The 20148-nt window shown below is 39.2% G+C and overlaps 2 protein-coding genes across 9 annotated transcripts; one reads left to right on the forward strand and one right to left on the reverse strand.

Annotated features, from left to right (window-relative positions):
• Nucleotides 1–93: 93 nt before the first annotated feature.
• On the reverse strand, nucleotides 94–2749 carry LOC144018746 (transmembrane protein 69-like). Of its 3 annotated transcripts, none has more exons than XM_077521280.1 (3): nucleotides 1962–2749; nucleotides 918–960; nucleotides 94–825 (listed from the first exon to the last, which is right to left on the reverse strand). In XM_077521280.1, exons 1-3 carry the CDS (start codon nucleotides 1979–1981, stop codon nucleotides 148–150), a joined length of 741 nt encoding a protein of 246 aa, XP_077377406.1. In that variant the 5' UTR covers nucleotides 1982–2749; the 3' UTR covers nucleotides 94–147. The 3 variants fall into 3 exon arrangements, with proteins under 3 accessions (XP_077377406.1, XP_077377397.1, XP_077377416.1); XM_077521271.1 differs by lacking the exon at nucleotides 1962–2749 and adding an exon at nucleotides 1636–1925; XM_077521290.1 differs by lacking the exons at nucleotides 918–960; nucleotides 1962–2749 and adding an exon at nucleotides 1636–1935.
• Nucleotides 1895–20148, forward strand: gpbp1l1 (GC-rich promoter binding protein 1-like 1). Of its 6 annotated transcripts, none has more exons than XM_077521224.1 (12): nucleotides 1895–2055; nucleotides 3375–4505; nucleotides 5867–5981; nucleotides 7592–7721; nucleotides 10645–10982; nucleotides 12681–12756; nucleotides 12847–13043; nucleotides 13114–13242; nucleotides 14425–14580; nucleotides 16128–16252; nucleotides 19353–19455; nucleotides 19540–20148. In XM_077521224.1, the coding sequence occupies exons 3-12, from the start codon at nucleotides 5922–5924 to the stop codon at nucleotides 19720–19722; spliced, it is 1497 nt and encodes a 498-aa protein (XP_077377350.1). In that variant the 5' UTR covers nucleotides 1895–2055; nucleotides 3375–4505; nucleotides 5867–5921; the 3' UTR covers nucleotides 19723–20148. The 6 variants fall into 6 exon arrangements, with proteins under 6 accessions (XP_077377350.1, XP_077377340.1, XP_077377374.1 ...); XM_077521214.1 differs by having other exon boundaries at nucleotides 1998–2193; XM_077521248.1 differs by lacking the exon at nucleotides 1895–2055 and adding an exon at nucleotides 2299–2408.

Here is a 20148-nt window from a genome sequence, read left to right on the forward strand (position 1 = left end):
ATCATCTTTATTTGTTAAAAGATTCTATCTTGTAGCTTTTTCCATGTTGCAAAATTAGCCTAGAAGAGTTAAAGCAAGACCAGAGCAAATATATGTTGTTAGGTTAGACTTTTATTGATGTGGGTCAATTTGAAACATTTAATATGTTCAATTAGTGAACTTTTTTATCTCCTTCTCAGTGCAGACCTTCTTCAAGATGAGCGTTGCCACCAGTGAGAAAGTAGCAACCAGCGTGAGGACAGTTCTCATGGCTTTGAACCAGGCTGGGTATCCAGGTAACAGTGTCAGGTCATAGTGTAAAGACAGTCCTAGTCCCATTATAACGACCATGGCACCCTCTACGACGTTGTCCCTGCAAAGCAGAGCCAGCCAAGCCAGAAGTGATGGAACTACGCTGTTACCCAAGTTCATCCAGTCAGGTTGAGCGGGACTCCCATCAGGAATGGCAAACCCCCAGCGGGCACCTCCCAGGAAGGATACTATACAAGCACCGTATAGCATTTGAGCATATGCCACTTCTGGGTAGAAGGACTGAGTGGTCGCCATGAGGAGAGGGGCAGTCACAAATGGGATGAGCCCAGAGAAACCAATGTACAAAGCTGGTTTGGGAGCCTGAGTCATGGCCCTCAAACTGAAACCTTCTTTGGTGTCTCTCTGGTCTGAATGGCAGAGACGTGAGGCGGGCCAGTTGATAGGTTTGATGGACAGTAGCTTGTTGGTTGAAACCAGTTTGGATGGAATCAACAACGAAGAAAACCTTGAAACCATTTGAACATGTGTTATGTTTGATGCGCGGTCGAGCCATCGAGGACTCCACACTGGAAACTGGGAAAAAAATAGAACATTTTGATGCTACAAGCAATTAAAAAAATGAAACTTTTTACATCAGTGTCTTTGGAGAAAAAATACACTCTTACCTTAATTAGACATCTATGAGGTGCAAATCCTAACATTTTGAATCTAAAGAAAATAAATCTTGTATTAATATGTACACAATATTAAATTAATGTATGGTGTTCCACAGGGTTAAATTCTGGGGCATCTGCTGTTTTCATTGTATCAGCTGCCCCTGGGTCACATCTTACTTTAGACAATAGCGGTGGTTCTTTTATTAAAGTGCTCTATATAGAATTGAGTTGAGTGATGGAGTCCGCGTCGTTACTGCATGGTTTGCAATGCCAAGTTTAGCAATTATAGTACAGTACAACTAGAGATCTAAGCAAAACTAAAGGAACACTGGGTTATACAAAAGGTGAAGAAAGCCAGATTCGATGAAAAGACTACTCTCCCCCTTGATTTTGTTCATCAGTAAACCCTATACGTTGATCTTGAATTTGGAAAAGAAAATCCTATTTTATTTTTCAATAAAGAAAGGTTCGGTGACTGACAGTGTGCATAGGAAACTGGTGGGGTTGCAAGGTCTAGCAATCGTTCAGCAACAATATGCTTGTTAATTAAAGTACCTAAACGTTCTTAGGAATACGTGTGACTTGTTAAATCCACTTGTCAATTTTGACATTTTGACTAGCTTTAGCTGAGGTTGTTGTCATGATTATTGCATCGATGTTTGTTTAATGTTTCTCTTTCTCTACATTTTATAAACGCATTAAAGAACACGTGTTTACGATGTCTTACCTTGTGAAATCGCATCTGATCATTTCAGACTTTAATCGAATGTGTCCTTGCTATGAATTCGTGCCGTTTTTCTCAAACTCAACGAGACAAGTTCTGCTATCGACTATTTTGTCTGTCCATGGCGGGGGAGGTTTTCGTGTGCTATTCAAGAGATCGAATGCTTAAGTTTACTAAATATCGCCACACTAGTTTCCTAGCCCTAGAAATATTACAAATTAAATGTATGCCGTATCGTATGAAACAAGTGTTTGCGTACGAATGTATGAGATGTTTTAAAGTTTATTTATTTATTCCCAAATCTCAACTGTAAGCCGTTAAAAGCGTACCTCACAGAGTGGAACCTCATTCAGTTCCATAATGACGTGACTTCTTGAACGCAGCCTCAGTGAGTGTTCGAATCCCTAGGTGCCAGCGCCAGTGGTAAGCGCACGGAAAACCCAAACAAACACCAATCGCTTCTCCACCACAGCGTTATACTCACACTGGAGTGTCATTTCATTGTTATTGGACTACTTCACATACCCTCGCATCTATTAAAGGCTATTTGCTTTGGAGAAGGTACGCTGAATTGTGATGAAACATTGCAAGTTAGCTCGCTAGCACTTAGCAAGCTGATGAATGTGTGCTGCCGCTGCTAAGGTAGCCATTTTGAAACTGTGTTGTTCCAACGATGCCAGGTCTATTTACCTTTTCCGTACGCCCGTGACAACTGTTGAAATTAGCTATTTACGCGATTTTGATTATATGAAACGTCTTAGCGAATTAGCCGTGTGGTGAGTTGGGCCTTGGAACCATTCGAGCTCATTGCATTCCACCTCACAGTTTTCGGGTTCAGTTAACAGGCTAGGTAACACCAGCTATTAGCTAACACTTGCTACGCGAATGTTCACGTCGGTTAATTACACAGATGAGTTAGCAATCGAGTGATTGTACATTTTGGAGCACCCTCCGGAAGTGTTTGGCTTTGATCGGTTTAGACATTGGAATCGCTTTTTGTCACAATTGCACCTTTGAACATTTTTCAACTTGTCTCGTGAGCTCGGCGAAACGTGTGCTCTGCGTGTTGAATTGGTCCCCTGTCGAGTAAGAGGGCACGTTTGGTTTATTCGTACAATGGTAACGTTTCACTTATCACTTGTACTTATACTGCTAATCCCGCTGTGGAACATCGCAGCTATCCGTAGTAGCGAGTGTGCGTCGCCAACTCATTGATGTTAAGCTATTACGTAACAGTTCAGTGCGAGTGCAATGCTGTTTGCACCGAGCTCGTTTCATTTGAGTTAAATTGTGCTATTGGTGCACTTATGAACGAAAGAGGGTTCGATAATCTCAGTGTTTGCTTTTTGAGAGTTACTGACGTGTTGTTCCGGAGAAGTGAGAAAATGCCCGGGATGTTTTTGCATTGGTATTTAATATTTCATTAAACGCCACCACACATTTCAGCTTTCGTTGTGTCATGGCTGCAAGAGGACCGAATCTTTGGTTTCGATTCATTAATGTGTGTGCGAGGGAGTCGTTTTTATGGCATACAAATGTGTGGACGTCTTTAGTTTTGTGGCAAGTTTTTAACGTAATATAAAATAAGCTTGTTTTGCAGTTTCATAAGGATATCTCGCTGTTCTGCTCCAATAATTAGTTCTGTCTGTGGACAGATGTGTTAATTCTACTTGAATTGATGTTTATGGAGAATTTGTGAATGTTGAATCGATTGTTTTCTGACTTCAGTCTTTGATTTCCAGGTGCAGCTCCTTTGCAGAATCAAGTGGAACACCAGGAAGTAATCAGAAAACTGTTCAGCACGACAAAAGCTCCTTCTCAAACAAGGAAACCATTTTGTGCTCGTTTAAGGTTTTTGGGGTGCTTTTTCTCTGCAAGCGGTTTAAAGACTGATCGATACACGGAAGGTCTTTACCAGTTGTTTGAGCTTGCATATCTATGAAATCAGTTTCCCCGACTTTCATCTTCCAGAAAACTCCACACAGTTCAATGGGCATTTTAACAAATGTGAAAGCAAATCAGGCAGCGATAAAGACATCTTTATAATGCATCGTCAATCAAGCTCTCTGTTTCACTAACCAGAAAAGGAAATAACGGCAATGTAGCTAACACAGGTTTTGTTTTCGTCATTGTCATGTGACTTTGAATTAGCAAGCATCGTTTCCTTCCAACTCCGACAGTCTTTTCACCACATTAATGAGGTGAGCAGTAGGTTTCCTACAAAAGACTGTCCCTGAACTCTTTTTCTTTTCTGCATGCGTTTCACTAAATTCTAAAATGATTCGGTAAAAGTTGAATTGACGCCAAAACCTACTGGCCCACACTGTGGCAGGACAATAGTTGTTTCGTTCACCCCGACTTGGCGTCAAAGTGGAACTGCTGTCCATGTTCGCCCGTCTGCACGTTGACAAGATCACAACCTAGCTCTTCTGCACCAGTGGGACAAATGACCTCATCAGTATCATTTTTTGCCATTTGATAAAGTGTGATCTTGTTTCATGTGTCCCAACTAAATCATTGAACAACTTTAAACCTTAAAACTCGGGACGGGATTCTCTCAGGAGCACCTTGGGAATCGTGTTACTCGGAGACTACTGCGCTTTTGTTTTTGGAAATCCATCGCCTTCCTTTTTTGGCCAGTTTTCTGGATCACAAATTCCAGATTGTTCCTGCATCACTTAGACCCATCTCCAAGTGTTCCACCCTGGACGAAGTGATCTGCCTCTTGGGAAAGGGGCTGCACTGTCCTGGCAGAAGTTTAGAGGGGTAGACTTTGTGCCGCTCCCCCGTCTGTCAGTGCCAGCAGGCCTGAAGAAGAGAGGGCAGACGGACGAAGGGAGGAGGCCGAGGACTTCAGAGCCACTGACTCTGGGGTAACTACTGCACTCTTACATGGCATGATAAAAACATACTTTTAATTTCCATCCAGCCTGCCAACCAGATATTAGTTCAACTAGTGCTTCAGCGTGCAATTCAAGTTTCCCACTGGTTTTAATAACAGGCTTTTTTTTTTTTTTTTTTTTTTTTTTTTTTTTTTTGTGGGGTAGCATATTTTTCAGGGCCTTTATGCATTGAAAGACTTGACAAAAGTGTCAATTTTTAGGGCCTGACCAATTAATTGTCCAGCCGATTAAAATACTGAATATATATATAATGCCATTTGTTGATTAGCTCATTCTATGGACCTGTCATTCAAAATATAGCAAATCTGAACTTTTTACGGGCAATGCTTCGGTTAGCAATGCCAGCTGTGCAAGGACTTGATCTGCAAGTCACTACTTTTACACACAACCTAAAGTTGCAAATTGTTTAAAAACAATAAAATAAAAACATTGTGCAACGCAAACATGAATGTGTTAAATATGACAAGCTTTCAACTGCTGATAACACAAACATAGATAAATATATCCTCATAACGCCATTACAGGTAATTTAAATGTGTTGTGCCACACAATGCATTCAGGGAAAATAAGTATTTTTTTTTTAAATCAATATGTTTGCAGTTGAGGCCCACAATTCGCAGGGACCAGGAATAGGGACCAGGCTGTCCCGCGAAAAATGAAAATTTAGGGAGAGACCTATAATCGGCTAGCGGCGCTGATATTCGGCATTTTGACGGATATCAGCATAGAGCTATTTAAAAAAAAATATAAATATAAATCTGACGGCCGATTAATAAAGGTAAATCTAAAACCATTTCAACTCTGATTTTTTATTTATTTATTTTTTTTTTTTTGCATTTTCAGTTCACTTTATAAGAGATGCTACTGACCCTGGGAACCTTTTGTTTTTGTTCGACATAATTGAAACAAAGAAATCTGAAAGTTTAGGGTTTCAGGTATTTTTCAATTTTGGTATTCTCTAAGATTTAAAAAACAAACAAAAAAAAAACATGCATTTTGAAAAGTCTGGAAAAACTGTTCAATAAACATGCTTTAAGACATGACAAGAACATAAAGATTGTCGTTTGTATTTAAAAAAAAATGTTGACGTCTGCCTCCTTGACTTCTAATAATCATCATCGGTATCATCCCTAAAAACACCTTATCGGTCTATCTATACTAAAAATGTGCGTGTAATTGATACCCATTGAAATGCGTTTGGCTCGGGGGTGTTATACATTATATATAAAAATCCATATCGGTTGGGCCCGAATGGATTCACCATGTCGCGCGTGTAACCGCTGATTACGACCGTTGGAATGACATTCCTAACGGCCATCTCTTTTTGTCAGATCCTGGCCATGAGGTTTGATGCCTCAATCCACTGACCAGAAACACTGGACCTAAATGGCGCAGCATGACTTTGTCCCTGCCTGGCTTAACTTCTCCACACCCCAGCCTGCCAAGGTTTGTGTGCACGTTACACGTGCATGTGAGAATGAGTGAAGGAGACACAGCTTCAAACATCGCTTAGATACTTTTACTGTTGTTATGTGTAGGAAGTGACATTGCACTCAGCCCAAGATTGTGGGTCAACACGATTGAGGCAAAGATGTGGCTTTTCATAAAGTGCAGTGCAAAAACACCTTATTATTGCGGATTAGTTAAAAATGTGTTGCAACTCAATGGAGATTGAAGAATTGCAGTTGTCAGATTAAGTTGAGCAGATGTAGAGCACAAAGCACATCATTGTTGAGTAGTTTAATTGTGCAGCAATTGTGGATGCGCTGTTCAATGTTGTCTGTAAGTCAGGAAGTTTCCCAGCTGGGTGACTGACTGTAAAATGCATTCAAGACTGAGAAACGAGAGCAGCCACTGCCTTGCCAACACTGCTCTGTTTGTTCAATGATTGCAGCACAATGTTTAATGCCATTGTTTGGCCGCTGGTTTTATGGTGTTTTTGAACCGTGGTGCATGAAGCCTGTCCAGTTACCATGTCGAGGGGATTTTAGTGGGTTATACCAAACCCTGATGATGCTATACGAAGAATTGTTTGTAATACCTCCAATAGAAATTGGTTGCTTTTGCTCATCATGTCTATTGTTTTTGAACCAGGCAAAAAAATAAATAAAAAATAAAATAAAATAAAATAAAAAATCAATAAAATCCCCATTGTTCAAAATAGGCGGTACTAGGCTCCCATCTCTTGTAAATTTGGTTGGATTTTGTCAAAATGTGCTGTTAAAGACATTTAGGATTTTTGGACATAAATCTGTATTTCATCCTCACCTCCAGTGGTGTGCGATCAGCACCGACTCACCGCTGACAGCGTTCTGTGACACGAGTTCTGGTTCGGTTTTGCTCGAGAGGAAAGTAGTTCGGCAAGTTGGCTGGTGTCAACGGAAATAAAGCATTTTTCTTCTGAAAACAATGTGTTCAAAAGAGTGATACATTTGCATCACAAAACTTCACCCTAGAAAAAAAGTCAGACTCCCATTACTTTCGGGGACTATTTTTCTGTTCGTTCCTATCACTGCGCGGCGCGCTGCATGCAGCTGATAGGGGGCGCCTTCCACCATAATTATAACTTCGAAAAGACAAACAACTTGTAGATTAGTACGCGCCTATCAGCTGTATGCAGTGCGCCGCACAGTGATGCGAACAAAAAGAAAAATAGCGCCCGGCGGTAATGGAATCTGACTTTTTTTTTTTTTTTTTTTTTCCTAGGGTGAAGTTTTCTTTAAGTTTGAACTGACCATGATCAAGTCATGCATCCAATTGTATTCCTTCTGTTGGTGTTTAATTTTGTAACATTACTACATATTTTTTGCATTTTTGTTTTATGCATCTGGAGAAAATCTGACCCGTTTGCTATTTGGATGCCAATTTGTAGCCATTCACAAATGTTGTGGAGATCTGTGTGCTTGTATTTACGCATAAAGCTGACACCCATTTTTTGCTCATGTACCACTGCAGGATTATGATGACATTGCCAACTGGTGGCTGAGGAGGCTTGACTTGTTTTGAGAATTGTCTTTCCGTCATTGATTAGATCTATTTCTTACCACTTCCACCAGTCCCCTGCTGCCACCCTCGACAAACAAGGTGAGCCCCACCACCACAGAGAAGGCCGAAATGCTGTGAGCCGCCGCCGCCACAACTCTTCCGATGGCTTCTTCAACAATGGCTCCTTGCGCGCTCCAACAGGTACCAATAATGAAGAAAACACTGTCATATTGGGGAATGCTTGATGCACACTATTTTGCGCTGGTCCAGCACTCTTTGAGAGTTAACGTTTGGCTAGCTGACTTGACTAAAGTCACATTGCAGCTGCTGTCAACACAACATACGTCCCCAATCATCTCCTCTGTGGCAGCGATGAAGCTACACTTGTGATTAGTATTGTTATCAGGGAATGAGGACAGGGAGAAAGGTGGAAAAATCTCAGATACCGTATTTTCACGACTATAAGGCGCACCTAAAAGCCTTCAATTTTTTCAAAAGCTGCCCATGTGCCTTATAATCCAGTGCGCCTTATATATGGATCTATTGAGTAATAGATATCACACAATTGCACTTAATAACTGACCAAACCCTTAAAGAAAACGTTTACAGCATAAATGACGGTGCCCGCGGCCGATTTAGCAGCTAGGTTGCTAATGTACTTCAATAAGACAGCTTGCGTCAAACTGCTAACTTTGATGGCATTTTGAGCACACATAAAGGGGAAATAAATCCTATTTGTACAAACTTGTCAAGCCTTTGTATGATCAGATTTGAAAGCGCTCCCCAGCAAGACAGATGCGAATTGAATTGAAAAGAAGAACTCCTGCCACTTTATCGGCAATCTAAACATGTCCACCTTGCGCATTTATATCGTCCTTTTCCTCAAAATGACTGTCAATGCTCTTGGGTGGAAAGTTGATGGATAAACGCTAGTATTTAGCCTTCCTTGACAGCCCTTATTGGCCTAATTAGCAGCTGCTAAGTAGCTAGCATACCTCAATAAGACTCCGATGGCATATTGAGCACACATTAAGGGGAACTAAATCCGGATTGTACAAACTTGTCAAGCCTTTGTATGATTAGATTTGAAAGTGCTCACCGGCAACAGAGGTAATTCCACGGAGCAACATCACCAAGACTGTCAATGTTCTTGGACGGAAAGTTGACGGGTAAACGCTGCGCCAATCATTTCCTGTCACGAGGGGGCGTGTTCAGAGAAAGTCACGTGACGACAGGATCTTTTATAGGCTCAAATGCAGTTTATGTAACTGAAATGACTCGACTTGAGGAGCGGGTGGCATTCGTATTGTGTATTATTGGGAGTTACAACTCTAATATGTGTGTGAGGTTATAGTGATTGGATTGAAAGGTAATTGTTGATAAACAGATGCACAACAAGCAGTCAAAGATGGATGTGAAGAGTCCATAGCATCCAGTCTCAAAGATTACGCATATACATTTGCCTGCTGCTGATGCAGTGTTGTTGCGAAGATGCAGAAGTTGTAATTTGTCAGTAGGCTATACTAGGACCTGATCGGTAGGGATTTTTTTAGGCCAATACAGATTCAATATTGGACAGAATAAACTTTCGATAACCTATTACTTGGCCGATTTAATAATAATAATAAAATACTGAATCAATAAAATGATTCCCTTTTTTCGTCCCTTGTTGTAGATAAAGCGCTATATAAGTGCACTCCATTTATCAAGAATACAAATGGGTAATGAATTAAGGCAGAACATTTGACTGTTTTACAATACGTTGTCCTTTAAGTATTCGGAGTAATACTTTTCTTTTTACCATTTTGAGACAAGGCATTGTTTTGCCACAAGGTTCACCTAGTTTTATTTAATTGGGGCGTTGTGACACAGTGGTAGAGTGGTCGTCTCGCAACCCAGAGGTTGTGGGTTCAATCCCATGCCAATGTGACTATGTCAAAGTATCCTGAACCGCCAGTTGCTACTGATGCTGAATCATCAGTAGGTGAATGACTAGTCGGATGTAAGCGCTATATAAATGAAGTAACATTTACCATTTTGTGCGATTCACTATGCCTAATCACTCGGGCTGGATTTACACAGCATCGTATTATTATTGTTGTTGTTGTTGTTGTTATTATTGCTTCATTTCTTTCTCTACACTCAAGTGGCAGTGCGCCATGGCAGCATGAAAAAAAAATGCATGGAATTGGATATACTCATGTGGGAATCAGGCCCTTTTAAATGTTTATAAATATCTAATCTTATTGGACGTCTGCCAGTGTGACTGCAGCTTATACTCGATTCAGATATACAGGACACACTCCCATCAGTGCAAGCTTCATATTATCAAAATACACCAATCAGTGATGTATATATGCAGTACGCACCAATATCTGCGCAAATGTGTGTGTGAACGAACAAGAATAAAAATAAATACCAGCTGTGAATCTATGCCACAGTGAAATAAAAGAACATTGTGTTCTGAATATGGTACATTAATAGAGACAAATTGATCATTAACAAAGTTTACTAACATGAATGAATGAGTAACAACACAATTTGTCCTTGTGAGTTTAACCCCAGTGATTTAAACTTCCACAAAACTAAGTCATTGTACTGTAATCCAAAGTGTTGCCCAAGTTTGTGGCACATGCTTTATTTGTTGACTATTGTATAGCCCCTTAAAAAAAAAAAAAAAGACACAAAATTGCCCCCATATCTGTTAGAAGACTACCAAAATCGCAGAGCACCCTAAAATCTCATTGATTGTCCTGAAATTGAAAGCAGATGATTTATTTTTAGTCTTTTATAATGTATTTATATCTTCTCAAAATACATATTTGGGCTATCTTAAGCATTTCGTTTGAAGAATTTTAAGTACGTAAAACATCAGAACCTTACAAAGGAACATCTAACCTTGTGAGAAATTGTATTCTTGCATTGTCAAGATTTGTCGAGGCCAATGCTGGTCAAAAGCAAATCTTAAAAGGCCACAAAGAATTGTTGCAATGAGTCAAGGGTCCATTCATTGAGGTTGGTCAGGACACATACGATAATATGGTACTTTATTTTCCCCCATTTTTAATTGTCCAAAACCAAAATTTGTCGTCTGTCAGCCATCCGACTACTCTCTTTTCTTTAGGTGATGGGTGGCAGCAGCCGTCGCTCCTTCTGAGACATGACTCTGTGGATTCAGGCGTGGCCAAAGGAGGGCACAGCGGGCTAGCGGGGGGCTCGTGTTGGAAGGACCCACCCAGCTGGCACGGAGCCCCGCGGGGTGCCCAGGACGGCCACCACCACCACCATCACCAAGGACGCCACCCTAAACGGGGAGGGGGCGACAGGGACAGGCAGGGAGGGCACCGGCAGCGCAATGGCAACTTCCATCCCCGGAAGGGCAACTCCTACCACGACAAGTTTCCCAATGAAGAACGCAAAGACAATAAGGATGATAAGCTGAAGTTTGTGGAAGAGGACTTTGTGAGTAGCAGCATTGGAATTTGTTGAAGATTCATTATAATAGTATTATTATTATTATTATTATTATTATTATTATTATTGTTTATCATCATCTAGAGCTGCTCAATTAATCACGATTATTTAAACGATTATTTTTTGGTACAAAACAATAACATGTTAAAGCATTTAAAAATAGGGCTGCACAATATTGGAAAAATATGCGATATAGTTGAATGAAATGATATCGATATTATCGCGATATTTAACGTGTACCTAAAGAAATAACATTTTTATTATCAAATGAAAGAATAAAAAAAAAAATCATGTGGTAGAATAAGCAAATTCAATGTGTTCTTAGTTAATTAATTGTAATGACCTAAGATGATGTTCAATTATTGGATCGTGATGCACGTTTAAATTTGTCTGATTGGTCAAATTCAGGTAAAAAGCAAAAAAATTCCATATGAAAATTATTGCATGTCTTTTAGATGTGCATATTGCATGGGCCAATATCGTGACATCGATAGTTTTCAGATATATTACCCAGCCCTATTTAAAAATACTAAGACCAATTTAAAACAAAACAAAAAACACACACTATAATTTATGTAAGTTCCTTTTGGACCAAACAGAATTGATAATATTTATTTATAATAATATTTATTACTTTTATTTATATTATTTAATATGCAACTTGTATAATAATCTAATTAAATATTAGGACAATTAAAAAAAATGAAAACACTTTAATTATGTTAATTATTTTGGACCAAGCAGATTTTTTATTGATTTTTTAAACAATATATATTTATGTTGGAAAAAACTTGAAGTTGGAGTGGAGCATGTACACTGTGCAGTCAGACGATCATGTATTTTTTTTGGTACAAAAGCAGAAAATGTTTAAACGTAAAAAATAATATTAAAGGCGGGTTCAAGGATATTTTTGTGGCTGCGTCTTCCGGGTGGATCATCTTAACGATTGTTTCTCGATCCTGTCAATCAATCTGCGTAACGACGTCGTGCGTGCTCGTTCCTTGCTGCGCGTGCACACTTCGAGTGTTTGTAGCATGTGGCTAGCTTCGTGTAGTGAGCTTCGGATTCGGCCATTCGTCGTCGTAGAGCTCCACCGAGTTAATCGCGTACTTTGAAAATAGCTGCGAGCCGCAAGAGGACATCCGTATGAAGCGAGACTGATGAAGATGAGCTCGGACGTTAGCGACATTTGAGAGGCGTTTCCCCCAGACGAGCAGGGGAGCTGGTGGGATGGTCTTCCGCATGCACAGTTATTTAAACGTGACAAACAGATGTTTGGCTTCCACTTTTCAAGAACATTGAATCCACCTTTAAGACAAACAAAATTCTTTGAAACACTATAATTATGCAAGTTCCTCTTGGATGAAACGAAATTTATTAAATCACTTATTTTAATCTTTTTTTTTTTTTTTTTTTAACATTTTTTGTAATTGTGGATTGTAATAATTGTAATAGAATTTCGATTAATTGCACAGCCCAATCATCATTCGAATTGAATTTCACGTCAATGGACTAATCTGTCACCCTCCTCCAATTTTAAGAGGCCCTCCTTGTTGTCCTCTTGAATATCGCAAGCGTGAGCAGGCGGTCAACATGCTGAGAATTCTTACATGTGCAAGTCACAGCTTTTCTATTAGAATGGCAGAATTTTGTCCACAGCAGTCAATTGTTGTGCTTCTTTTGTAGCCTTCCCTCAACCCTGAAACAACTGGAAAGCCCGGCACTCCGATGAGAGCGGTGGCTCCCCATGCTGGAGTGTGGGGTAAGAGCAACAAGGCCTTTAGCAGACTTGACAATTTTCTGGAACACGCATTTAACACCTGTCGGAATTTTGTTTTCAACATCCCCCTAGAAAATCCTCCGAGCGGCAAGCAGATGGTGTCCAAAATGTTGGTGATCAAGAAGGTTTCCAAGGAGGAACCCAGCACTGCCTTCTCCGCGGGCTTCGCCAGTGCCGGCGCCTTGCCAGCCAATGGCGCCAAAGCTCCCATCGCAGGCTCCAGCGTCTACAAGAATCTGGTCCCCAAGCCTGCCGTGGCTCCCACCAAAGTACGAAAACGACTGTCACAATTCCTCTGGAAAGTCTTCTCACTAACATTTTTTTTTTTTTTTTTTGAAGAGCACCCAGTGGAAAGCCGGCGCTAGGGAGATAGCAAAGTCTGGCCGAGATTCCGTCTTTCCCAACTCCCTCTCTGCTGCCAAAACCAGCACCCCGGTCAGTGCACCACAGCACAACACCCCGAAAGAGGTGAGAGTTTCGATTACTCAACTCAAACGTCAATCAATTTGTGTGCAATATTTGATTTTTTCGATAATTGCTTAAAGGGGAAGTCAACCTTAAAGGTCTCATATTATGCCACTTTTCCACATATTAAAATAGTTCTCAAATGTGTAAAAGACATGTCTGTGACCTGCATTAGTCAAAATTGACTTTGGATCTAATATGTTTGCTGTCCCTAAATCAGCAAAAAAACAAAAAAAAACTTCGGTCAGAGGCGTAGTTTGCCATTAGGCAAGGCAGGCAATTGCTTGGGGGCCCTTAGCCACCAGGGGCCCCCAGAGGGCCAAAAGATTTGACACAAACCCCATATGCTTCACATTAGCAGTGCAGCAATGACAGTTGAGTCAGGTGTTTTGTTTTTGTGTGTTTGTTTGTTTGTTTTTTATTAAAAATAAAATTATTATTGTTATTATTATTATTATTTTGTAAATGGTCATGAATTGTAGTAAAGTTTTATGAAAAATACACCTTGTATAGGAAGGTCTTTTTTTTCTTTCTTTTTTTTTTACAACTATGTAATTTTTTTTCTTTTTTTAAACGACCATGTACATTGTTTTTTTTATAACGTAAAGCTGACTTTTGTTGTTGTTGTTGTTGTTGTAAATGACCATACATAGTAAGTTTTTTTTTTTTAAACATTCATCAGTTAAAATAACCATTTATAGTAAAGCTTTTATTTACATTTTTTTTTAAACAAACCATGTATAGTAAGGCTATTTTTAAACGACCTCGCGATTAGTAATTTTATTTTCCTATTTTCTAACTCACTTTGAAGGATTCTTGCTAAAGTTAAGCAAACTAAAACCAAACAAGTCACTCGAATGAAGCACAATTAATGGTGATTGTTTACTGAAGATGCAGATGTGCAATATGAAAATGACGTACTTTGTATGCTACCAATGGCCGCTGGGGCACCCACTCCCTTGCTTGGGGCCCCTGCGAAATATTGCTCCACCACTGGCTTCGGCTGATGGCATCTTGAGTTGACAGCAAGTGACAAAATGGCCGCCTTCTGATTATTGATATGTTCACCATTGGACAGCCAAGCTACAGCTGACAAGCCCCAAACCAATAATGAGTCAGAAAGGCAGTCGAGAGAGAGAGAGACGAGAATGACCGTGATTGGTCTGTGTGCCATCATCTCCGCAGCATCCTTCCAGCACGACTCCTCCCATCGACATCGCCCCATCCAGGCTGAAGCTGATGCGCCGCGGCCCCGACCGAAAGAGCGAGTTCCTGCGAGCTCTCAAGGACGAGGGCACCGGTGAGCTGACCACAAGCAGCAGCCCGGGAACATCAGGAGAGGTCAGTCGGGCCACTGAATGGGGGGGGGGGGGGGGCACGCCCCAAATGTTTTGTACATGATGTCTAAATTAGGGCCCCACCGATTAATCGTCGTTTATTGGCCTTCAATCATCGGGCAAATGTCTGAGTTTCCCCTTAAAACGTTATCAAAGAAAACCGACATTTCAGACGCTGTGAAAGTACCCTGAATGTACCATTTTGCTTGCGTAGCATTAGCAACTAGCAAGTGTGTAGCATATGTTATTCTGTTGTCCCTAAGTGTTGGTTTAAGCTTTTTAATGACACTGCAGTTGGCGTTGACTGTAAAACTAAATACACAACATTAAGAATTCCATCCACCATATATTTAAATACAAAACGTGCTTCGTTTTTAAAATATCGCTAGCCTAGCGCTAACAGGAAGTTAGCAAATGCTAACAGGAACTTAACATCGACTTCGGGAGTGTTTTTCCTGTAAATAACGAATATTCACACGCAAATCTTGTGGGAACACATTCCCACAGATGAGAGAACACCACGCAAAGGCACAAATTCATCACCATTGTGTGAAAAACAAGTTATTTTATTAATAGAATTCAATCGCAACTTTCTTCTGTACTCTTAGTGTGTATGCCGTGTATGCATGGCACCACACTGCCCCCAGGAGGCCAAAACACAGGAACAGTCAGTATTTGCTCGTATTGTTTATTTTTTTTCAGGTGCTATTATTTTAGTTTATTCTGTCCTTATTTCACATTCTTATTGCTTTTATTTTGTCATTGTCCTTTCAAATTATAAAGCTGATATTTCAAGGATTCAAAGACTTTATTTTCTCAAAATTCAAGGATGCTAACATCCAAGGATTATTTATTTTTTGTATGAACACACATTTCCACATGACATTGCAATACAGTGTTCCCTCGTTTTCCGCTGGGGTTCGGTTCCAAAAAATACCCGCAATAAATGAAATCCGCGAAGTAGTTAGCTTTATGTTTTACAACTCTTATAAATGTTTTAAGGCTCTAAAATCCCCGACCGCACAATTTATACACTTTTCTCATTGATGCATTTACATGTTCTCCCATTTCTCTCTTGTTCAAACATTGATAATGTTCAAAACTTCATAATTTTTGATAAAATGGGTATATTACTGTAAAAAAATATGCAAAATTGCACTTAAAAAAAAAATCGGCGAGACCGCGAAAAGTGAACCGCGTTATAGGGAGGGAAGACTGTACAGCAATTGTAAGAATGGTTTTAGTATTGACACATAAACCTATATAATACAATACAATAATCTTGTATACTTCATGAAATGTTTTGATATGAACTTGTCATTCAAAGCAGAGAATCTTAATAGCGGAAGTTTGTGCGTAAGTGGCACCAATTGAAAAGGAATTGGAGAATGGGTTAATTGTATGCATTATATATATATTTGTAAATATAATCTTTTTTTTTTTTTTTTTTTTTCTGCCAATAATTTGTATCGGCGTCAAAAAATGCACATCGGTCGGGCCCGAGTCGAAATTGTGGAATGAGAAGTCTTCCTGTTGTGTGATTGCGTCCAGGGTGAAAGCAGCACCCCAGAGCCCAAAGCGTACAGCGAGGACGTCTGCCATGAGAACGGCCTGTCCTACTCCCTCAGCGACTCGGACACGGAACATCTGTCCAGCTCCCTGGAGGCGGAGCACAGGTACCACATGACACACAAAACACTTTTTGCTTGCTTGTTTATGTGGATCTTGTTCAAATTTTATTTGTAACAGTACTTCAATTTTCAACATGAGCCATAATGATTGTTGCCATATTGTGTAGTAGGGGTGGAAACCTCTGGGTACCACACAATATGATTTAAGGCTCATGATTGTGATACCACGATTAGCGATATATATTGGTCAGTTAATAAAGCCACGATAATCTAAGATAAAACTACTCAAGACATAAAGTGATGGGTTTTTTTCAATGAGAAAAATAGTTTCTTTTTGTACTATCACTGAAACACTATTAAAACTGGTGTCTTCACAGTGAGTACTTTAAGTGTATTTTTTTTTTTAAACCAATACTTTGTGAACAAATTTCTGTCTTCAACACTATTGTCATGCAACATGTCAGTCAGTTACATAGTCAATTGTTTCATTTTTTAAACTGTAACAATTAGGGGTGTGAATTGCCTCGTACCTGACGATTCGATTCGTATCACGATTCACAGGTCACGATTCGATTCGATACCGATTAATCCCGATACGAATTTATAAGTCGATTGTTGCAATTTTTTTTCATTCAAATTTAGAAAATACTAATCAGTACGCTTGGAGAGTGTAAGATTTATATGAAAATGTATTATTTATTTATCTGAAATTTCAGTCTTATAGAGGTTGTAATCTGTTTCATGTTTGAACAGCATTAAAATAAAATATTAAGGCTTAATGTTCCGTTCATATAACATTCTTCCATGCTCAAGGTGTGAATCCGAACCCGAAGTCAGACGTTTTGTTGAATATTTTTCCATTAAAAATGGAAGTTTAAAAATCTATTCTCACACACACACACACAAAAAAAAAAAAAAAAAGGCAATGATGATAAGACGTTGAATCGGTAAGACTACCGAATGAACAATTCTGAGCTCTTAAAAAAATAAAAATAATAATAATAATAATAATAATTGATGTTTTTTTATTGAATCGATTCGAGAATCGCGCGATGTAGTATCGCGATATATCGCCGAATCGATTTTTTTGACACCCCTAGTAACAATTGTTTTGTGTAACATTGCAAAAGTAAGTAAATGAAATTGCTTAATTAAATCCATAAAAGCAATATTACTCATTCACTGCCAGTCATTATAGAAAATTTTTACATTTCCAATACTCACGTGATATTCCATTCAATAATTATATATAAACCGAATCTACCAAATAACAGAATAGACTCCCTACTTTTTGTCCCGTCCCGTTCTTTTATAATTGACAGCAGAAAAATGTAGGTTTGCCAAAATACAGCCATTTCTCCCATGGACTCTGAAACTGTGTTTATTTCCTATAAAATGGGGCAATGATGTCATCTACCGGTGGTTGGGCATCAGTAAAGTTGTTTCCAAGTTTGATATTTACAGTGGAGCATAATCAGATTGTCCCCCATCTATCCCCGCTCTAAAAAATATAATTGACAAGTATACTTGTCAAAGGCAGTGAATGAGTTAATATTCCTCATAAATTGTGATTCAAAAAGTCAAAACAAAATGTTGTGAAATGTTAAAAATGAAAATACAATACACATTTATCATAGGAACGTATGCAAAAGTGAGTCAGTTGCTGGACAGATAAATATCTTCCACAAGTAAAAGTAAGCTCATGAGTCTTCTTCGCCTGAAGATTTCCGTCCATTTCCCCTACAACTCTGATGTGCTCCCCCTAGAGGGCCGCCAAGTAATTGCTCAATAAGTAATGAACAATGGAGCCGTTAATAGTGGCTGTATATTAACTACAAATATCGATACTTGTGTAGGCGTATCGATAATCTATCGGGAAACAAAATATCACGATTTATCGCAATATCGAAATCTCGTCACACTCCTAGTGTTAATCTTTGTGTAGGACAGGGACAATCTCACTACTAACTAAACATAATTAACATTTGTACGCAATTTCCATTGGAATTAAAAAAAATAAAAATAAAAAAAAAGCCTATTTTCAAGGATTTTTTTTTTTTTTCAAAAAGTTGATGAGAATAGAACTTACTTTTTGTATTATATTAACTCATTCCAACCCAAAAACGTGTAAATAGGTTTTTGGGAGTGAAGGACAAACTATTAAAAACATATTTACACGTTTTTGGGTTGGAATGAGTTAAAAAAAGTAAAAAAAATAAAAAAATTGTCAGGATGATGATGAATGTTATGATAATAAAGTTGTATTTTTCCAAGAGTCATTATGATATTAAAGTCAAAAGTAGGGATGTTTGATATCAATTTTTTCAGACCAATACCAGTAAAAGTACTGCATTCTTGAGTAGTCACTGATACAAAGAACCGCCACCCCTGATTCCCAATATTTTTGCCAAAAAGCAATAATGATGGATCATTTTTAAGAACTAAATATCCAAATATAGTAGGGGTGTTAAAAAAAATCGATTCGGCAATATATCGCGATATTACATCACGCAATTCTCGAATCGATTCAATAGGCGGCCGAATCGATTTTTAAACATCCATATTTGATGGAAAAATATTCACCAAAATGTCTTAGAATTCACACCTTAAGCATAAAAGAATGTTCTATTGATGGAACAGTTAGCCTTAATATTTTATTTCAATGCTGTTCAAACATGAAACAGATTACAACCTGTATAAGACTGAAGTTTCAGATAAATAATACATTTCATACAAATCTTACACTGTACATGTGTACAAAAAAAATCGCAACAATCGACTTGTGAATTCATATCGGGATTAATCGGTATCGAATCGAATCGTGACCTATGAATCCGGATGCGAATCGAATCGTCAGGTACGAGGCAATTCACACCCCTAAAATATAGCATTTTAAAATTGCATGAAATGAATGGCAATTTTCTTGATTGATTGATACAACTTGATTCTTGTCATTTTTATTCTGGAAAGGATTTTTTTTATTCTAAACAAAAAATACAACTACATTTTTTGGGGGAGAGGAAAGGCTTTTTTGCATGGAAAAAAATATGTATTCCTTTAACTAATTTGTTTAAAAATGTAAAAATACATATATTCAAGCAGGGATGTTACAAGAAATAACATTCTGAGCACCGTGTTTGTGCAGGTTGCTGAAGGCAATGGGCTGGCAGGAGTACCCAGAAAACGATGACAACTTCCTGCCTCTGACCGAAGACGAGCTGAGAGAGTTCCAGACGAAAACCGAGCAGGTGAGCCGACGCTCGTCTTGATGTACGCGCGTCGCGACCGGATGAAAACGTCAAGCTTGACACCTCGCTTGTGCGTCCGAGCAGCTGAAGCGGAACGGCCCCCCGCAGAAGAACGGGGTCCTCCCGAGGGCGCGGGGTGTCACCCTCCACTTCACCCCCTGGAGGAGTGTGGCGGAGGCGCATGTGGAGGAGGAGGAGGGCTCCGAGTCCGAAACCAGTAGCAGCAGCCAGACCTCTGACGACGACGACGACTGCATCAAATCCTAACGTGGCTTTACGGAACAAAAAAGAAAAAAAGAGAAACAACGCGACAGCCAACACATCTCAGCAAGCCACCGCGCCCTCCTTTCTCATCTTTTTTTTTTTTTTTTTTTTTTAGAGCACCATTTTGGATTTTTGATTATTTTTGTTGTTGTTGTTCTTGCACAAGGGAAAAACCAATCATATCCCAGTGAAGGGGGGAGATTTCTGCTCTGCCAGACGTTGTTTTCCCTGCGTTTCCTCCTTCACTGCAGTCCTGCTCTCTGGCCCCGCCTCCTCCTTTTTTTCTTCCTTGCTTTGTGGAACTGAAGTGTTCATCAAGAAAAAGGGCAATGAATGCACACTTGATTCTGCTTTAAACAGACTAACTCATTTCATTGATGATGCTGATGACACATTATTAATGATATTAATAAAATTGGTTCCTGACAA

Source organism: Festucalex cinctus, chromosome 1 (assembly GCF_051991245.1).
Source record: "Festucalex cinctus isolate MCC-2025b chromosome 1, RoL_Fcin_1.0, whole genome shotgun sequence".
Classification (NCBI taxonomy): Eukaryota; Metazoa; Chordata; class Actinopteri; order Syngnathiformes; family Syngnathidae; genus Festucalex; species Festucalex cinctus.

Excerpts from the sequence above, each read along its gene's own strand:
- LOC144018746 (XM_077521271.1), bottom strand. The coding sequence starts at position 1,658 with ATGATCAGATGCGATTTCACAAG. Across the intron at positions 961-1,635 it reads ATCAGATGCGATTTCACAAG|ATTCAAAATGTTAGGATTTG; the intron begins GTAAGACATCGT and ends TATTTTCTTTAG. Across the intron at positions 826-917 it reads CTCATAGATGTCTAATTAAG|TTTCCAGTGTGGAGTCCTCG; the intron begins GTAAGAGTGTAT and ends TTTTTTTCCCAG.
- gpbp1l1 (XM_077521224.1), top strand. The coding sequence starts at position 5,922 with ATGGCGCAGCATGACTTTGTCCCTGCCTGGCTTAACTTCTCCACACCC. Across the intron at positions 5,982-7,591 it reads CCACACCCCAGCCTGCCAAG|TCCCCTGCTGCCACCCTCGA; the intron begins GTTTGTGTGCAC and ends CACTTCCACCAG. Across the intron at positions 13,243-14,424 it reads AGCACAACACCCCGAAAGAG|CATCCTTCCAGCACGACTCC; the intron begins GTGAGAGTTTCG and ends TCATCTCCGCAG.